At 34.2% G+C, this 6,267-nt stretch overlaps 1 protein-coding gene across 1 annotated transcript in view; it reads left to right on the top strand.

Moving 5' to 3' along the window:
• The first annotated feature begins 672 nt into the window (after positions 1-672).
• Positions 673-6,267, top strand: part of LOC100159026 (glucose dehydrogenase [FAD, quinone]-like) — a 15,660-nt gene continuing 10,065 nt past the window's right edge. The window contains exons 1-2 of the mRNA XM_029489912.1: positions 673-859; positions 1,022-1,192. Coding sequence (XP_029345772.1) covers positions 673-859; positions 1,022-1,192 — 358 coding nt within the window. The remainder of the gene's footprint in view (positions 860-1,021; positions 1,193-6,267) is intronic.

Below are 6,267 nucleotides of genomic sequence, written 5' to 3'. Positions count from 1 at the left end.
TATATTTTACAGATCAAGTTATATAATCTTAAATGTAAACAAAAATTATGAAAAATAGTTTAAATTGCAGTAAAATTAAAAAAATCGCCAAAATTTCATTTATTGCAATAACATTTTTTTTTTTAAATTAAGAGTTTAACGAAGCATATTTTAAGCTCACCCAGCAAAAAATATAAGCATTTACAAAAAATATGCAAATGCAACAACTTCACTTCCCTAGTTGTATACTATACAGGTATTATTATATTATAGTGTTCTATATTTCATATGCTTGAAATTCCGCAATTCACTTTTCGATCTCAACACCTTTGGATTTGACATTGACCAACTTTGAATGTAGACAATTCTCAAAATGCGTCAGTTCTTACGTACCTAAGTGTGTGTCTGCGTAGTGTAAAAAAATTTCGGAGTGATCAGTGCTCACACATGCGAACAAACCGTCTTCATGCGTTAAAATAATATTTATTTGTTTTTTGTACCACCAAAAAATATCAATCTTTTGTAAATTATATTCTAAAGATATCATCATATGATATGATAACGTATTTTAATTTAGCTCTTAGATCATACAGAAGTGAAGCAGTAAAAACAACAACATATCGTGCAAACATACCCAATTGTCAATTGAGAGTAAGAGAGTGTTATTTATGCACTTGCATTATCATACAAAAAATGGAGGCGGTATCCGCATTTATAGTTGCAAGCTTGGGAAAGAAAATAGCCTTCCTGTCCATTTTGTCCGCGACTATTATTTACTTCCAAGGCGATGTAACAGTCACTGGTCCAGGAATCAATGACCAGCCTATAGATAAGTTACTCAGTCATTACGATTTTATAATAGTCGGCGGTGGATCGGCAGGTAAAAATAATAGAATATATTATTATAGGTACTTATATTATACAATTATTATATATTACACGCTTTGCACATCCGTAATATTTTTATCACGATATCGTGACAATAATTTTTTCAAGTTAAATACGTACAATATGAAATAAAAATACAACAACAATTACCCAGGTGCGGTGCTGGCAAATAGATTAACTGAAGTCGAAAACTGGAATGTACTACTAATAGAAGCTGGTGGACATGAAACGGAACTATCAGACGTGCCTTTGCTGGTTGCCAGCGAGCACCTATCTGAGATTGATTGGCAATATAAAACCGAACCTCAGGATAAAGCGTGTTTGGGTGAGTAATGCTTATGTACTTACCTAATGTAAATGACATGCAAATCTTCTGTTTAAATTGGTAAAATTATGGTTTGATAATAATTATCTAGAGAAGCCTAAACGTACCAACCTACGGTCTGCCAAAGTTTCACTGACCCACCAAGCTAATTAATGTTTTGAAATACATAGGTATATTTATTAAATTATTTTCATTTAGTTTTCATTGTTTTTAATTTAATAAAATTAATTAATTATTTTTTTTCTTTTGGTGTTATTTGTAACAGTTTATCATAGTAATTTATACCTATATACTAAGTACTAACACTAACTAATAATAGAAAAACTTTTTGATTTTTCAATGTGGTGCTTCTGTTTGATCTGGTTGTCAACGTGCCTGATAGTGGTATAAATCAACCAAAGATGATACGGAGCAGCAAGGCTGCCCGTGTCGTGAAAGAACATTAACACAAAATTGTATTGATGTTATATTTCTTTTATTGAATAGAAAACAGTAAATATATATATGTGCCAGAGGCACGAGTCTCGTAGGTGAGTCGCTGCGAGATTCAGTTGGACGTCTGGTATTTCGTCTATCCGGGCGACGGTGGGTTCCTCAATGGGGCGGGCCCCGTGTAGGCGACCGGTGTTGGGCGTTACGAACGGTCCCTGGGTCGTCCGTGATCCGCTCCCTGGATGTTGGTGGCTGTGACAGACCGCCCGAACTTGATGGATTGTCGGGGTTCCGGTCTCCGTATCCGGGTGCAATTGTAGCTAGCCGCGTCGGGTGTGATGCAGGCTGGCTCTGGTGGTCGTCAGACCGGCGGTATCGTCGAGTCGATGATTGGTGGCTTGGTCGACCAAAGGATAGCGACGATTCTGATCGGTCGCGCCGCTCGTCGTTTGTCACGTTCGGGTCACGGCCCGGGTGTTTGGATATTCCGAGGTAGACCGGACAACGTAACTGGCGGTATCGGCGGCGTTGCTTTTCCCTGGAATTTGTCGATCCGTGTTCTCGGTTTTCGTCTCATCAGTCGTAGGCACAGCTGTGGTCTGGAACGGCGTGGTGACTGGCGGATTCTTCGGACCGGCGTTCCTGACTTTCCCGGTAAGTCTGGTCGTCGCTGTGAAGCGTCTTGGCTGCGGCGTCGTAGTATGGCTGTTGGCGATCTTCCTTTCTTCGATTCTTCTGTACGATTTAAGGTGTTGACTGTTTGAGAAGATATTGAAGACTGATGATTGTTCTTGCTTTGCTTTGTAGGGATGGCTAAGCCGTTAACTATTCCAGGCTTTTGCCTCTACTAGTGGATGGAAATTTAGAAGAAGATTTAATTAAGTTGTTGTTCTAACCATGTTAAAGGGTAGTGTTTGATTATTCGTTTAGTGGTTGGAGGGAGGTGAGTTTTACCTAAAAGTCAGATGTGGGCATGTGCGGAGAAGGAGTTTTTGTAAAACATCGATTTTGATTGAGAGTGAATGGAATTTTAGATAGACTTGAAATTTGCAGACTTAAGAAGAACCGAGTTTTTAACGATGGTGGGCATCACCATTGATGATTGTTCGGTGAATTGCACTGGTATATATACCCGCTAATTCACCATTGTTGAATCTGATTGGTTGTCTTTATTCGGTATGACAAATTATTACCGCACCGTTACTTGGTAGTTGCCGTTGGTTTGGTGCGGTTTTCCCTCGTCATAGCAGTGAAATATACTTCTATAAAATCTACCACTTGTCATGATACTTTGTGTATGTTGTGTGCTATTCTCTGTTGTTAGTGGTCCTGAAAAGGACCATTTTATGTTTTACTCCGTTACCCATTTCCAGAGTTTTTACAAACGTAAAATTGGTATAAAATAATAATATTTATAATTAATATCAAACATTTTCTAGCAATTTGTTAGAATTTTATAGGCCATTTGTGAATTTTCTAGGGATAGGGGCCATGAATCCACGACCAAAATGGCTCTGGTAACTTTGTGAATACGGCAGTACATTGTCTTGTTCCAAAAAAAAATTGAAATAGTTTTTTTTGAATATATATCTAAAACCTGTAATTTTAATTTTTTGCACTTGACTTAACGCCTAACTTCCCAATTGCACAAACTCTTGTTTAATTTATCAAAACCTTTCACTGGTTGTTTATATTATAATTTTCTATACACGAAAACATTTTAAAAAATTTTGATTTGAACTGTTAACGGACATTTTCAGTTTCAATTTTTTTTATTTTTTATTTCTTTGAATGTCAATAAAATTGTATTTATTGGAGTTTTTAAATCTAAAATATAAAAATATTATACAATATAGTTAGTTTACATATACCAAAAAAAAAATTTCTACAAGAAGGTCAAATTTAATTTTTATGAGTTTTTGAAGTTCATAAACAACAATATTAGATATTCACTCGATTTCTCATGTAGCTATTTTCTTAATTTATTTTAATTCAAAAACAAATAACTGTATATAGGTACATAAATATTTGACTGAATGTTTATATTTTTATTTTCTATACACCATACAATTTTGAAAATATTTTGACTCATTTTGAGCTGTTTACTGACATTTTAAATTTTAAATATTTTTAGTTTTTTTTTTAACTGTCAATAAAATTTCATTTGTTCGGTCCAAAAAACCATGTAATTAATGCAAGGCTCCTACTATATTGTTACAATGATATTTGAAAAATATTAAAAATCCTTACTAACGTTTTTAAAAGTAGTTTTTTGCCCCTTCGAGAATTTTAACGAATGTTAAACTAAAATTATTATTAATACTTAATAGGTTTAAATGAGTCAGCACTTGGTACCAGTACACAAATACACTCGCAAACTTATGATTATGATATTGGTGTCTATGTAGAAAAAACGTGTACTAATGATGAAAAGTATAAGATTTTGAAAAATTGATGGATACCAAATGAATTTTATAAATTTCCTATCATTGGAACAAGAAAACTTAAATTCCAAAGAAACTGGTTACTAGAATTCCCTTGGCTTTCGTATTCAGAAAAATTAGACGGTGCTTTTTGTGTATTCTGTTTTTTTATTTTGTTCTAAAGAAGTGGGAAAAGGAAGTCATATCTCTACAAAGTCCCTCGTAGTGACTCCATTCTGTCGTTGGAAAGATGCAAAAGAGCAATTCCGTTATCACACAAATTTAGAATATCATAAAACTTCTTGTATAGTTGCTCAGAATTTTATAGATGTACACGAAAAAAAAATTGTTGATATTAGCCTTCAGCTTAATACAGCCCGTTTAGCGACAATCAAACAAAACAGGAAAATTTTATCGTCTATTGTTGAAACAATCATTTTAATTGGAAGGCAAGAAATTGCCTTAAGAGGTCATCGTGATTCAGGTCCAATATTATCGAAAGTTTCAAACCATAATGACGGAAACTTCCGTACGTTGTTGCGTTTTCGTTTAGATTCAGGAGACAATACTTTAAATGATCATCTATTACGAATAGAAGCAATGCCATCAAATCGTTCTACTAGTTACACCAGTCCAAAAATTCAAATCAAATTAATGGGAATATGTGGAAAAGTAATTTTAAATAAGATTGTCTCAAAATGTAACGAAGCAGAATGTTTTAGTTTACTAGCTGACGAAACTACTGATATCAGCGCCATTGAACAGTTTTCGTTATGTGTTCGTTACATTGAAAAAACTAACAGTGGAAGTATTTTAAAAGAGGATTTTCTATCTTTTGTTCCTGTAAATGATGTTACCGGAAAAGGACTTATGTGTACTTTATTGGAAACATGTCAAAATTTAAAGTTGAATCTAAAATATTTAGTAGGCCAAGGATACGACGGAGCGGCAGCAATGAGTGGAGAATTTCAAGGGTGTGCTGCCAAAGTTATGAAAAATATCCTCAGGCATTGTATGTACATTTTGCTAGTCACTCATTAAATTTAGTTGTGAGTGACGCATGCAACATTCCTATTATCAGGATTAGTCTTGGATCGATAAAAGAGACCATAAACTTTTTCCGTATATCGGCACAACAACAAAGCATATTAAAGGATGTAATCCACCAATTAGAGCGTGAAACAAAAAAGTGACGACTAATGAAGCTTTGTGAAACCAGATGGATCGAACGGCTTGACGCTGTAATTACATTCAAGGAACTTTTTGTGCCAATCTTTTTTGCATTAGAAAAAATACAAATGGATGGTAACAGAGAAGCATCAAAAAAAGCGTTCACATTACAACAAGCTCTCAAAAATAGAAATTTTATTCTTGCAATGGTCGTGATCCAAGAATTTTTTTCAATGGCTCACCCACTATCAATCTATCTACAAAAATAAAATATTGACTTAGCATCTGCAATGGAGACTGCTAATAATTTAAGTACACTAATAAAGGAAATGCGTAGCAATGTAGAGTCGACATTTCATGATTTATTTAGCACAGTTGAACACCTTGCTAAGGAAATCGGAGAAGATATAAAAATTCCAAGGATTACACATTTTCAACAACATAGAGCAAATTATGAGTTAACTTCAGCAGAAAATTATTATCGGGTATCTGTATTCATCCCGTTTATTGACCATTTCATTTCGCAGTTAGAAATTAGATTTACCAAACACAAAAATACACTCTCAATTATTCAGAACTTTATACCAAACAAATTAATAAAATTATCCGAAAATTAAATTGAGACAAGTACGGAAGTGATGTCAAAACAGTGGCCAGTCGTAATAAGATCATGGGACAATATTGTGAACAAAGAAGTTCTATTGTGGAAACAAAGATGGATAGCCGCTGCAGAAGATAAACTCCCTTGTACTTTTATAGATGCCATAAATTGTTGTGATGAGTTACTGTTTCCTAAAGTATACCAATATTTAAAAATTGGCGCTACGTTGCCCGTCACAGTTGCTAGCGTAGAACGGAGCCTTTCAACGTTAAAACGTTTGAAATCATACTTGAGGAATTCCACGGGGGAAAATCGTCTAAATGGATTGGCTCATCTAAGTATTCACAGAGAAATACCAATAAAAAGTAGTGAAGTGGTCGATATTTTTTCAGAAAAAAATAGAAAATTAATGTTCTAAAAAACATAAGTATCTAAATTATTTTTTTTTA

This window comes from Acyrthosiphon pisum, chromosome A2 (assembly GCF_005508785.2).
Source record: "Acyrthosiphon pisum isolate AL4f chromosome A2, pea_aphid_22Mar2018_4r6ur, whole genome shotgun sequence".
In the NCBI taxonomy this organism is placed as follows: domain Eukaryota; kingdom Metazoa; phylum Arthropoda; class Insecta; order Hemiptera; family Aphididae; genus Acyrthosiphon; species Acyrthosiphon pisum.
This window is presented reverse-complemented; position numbering and strand designations above follow the sequence as displayed.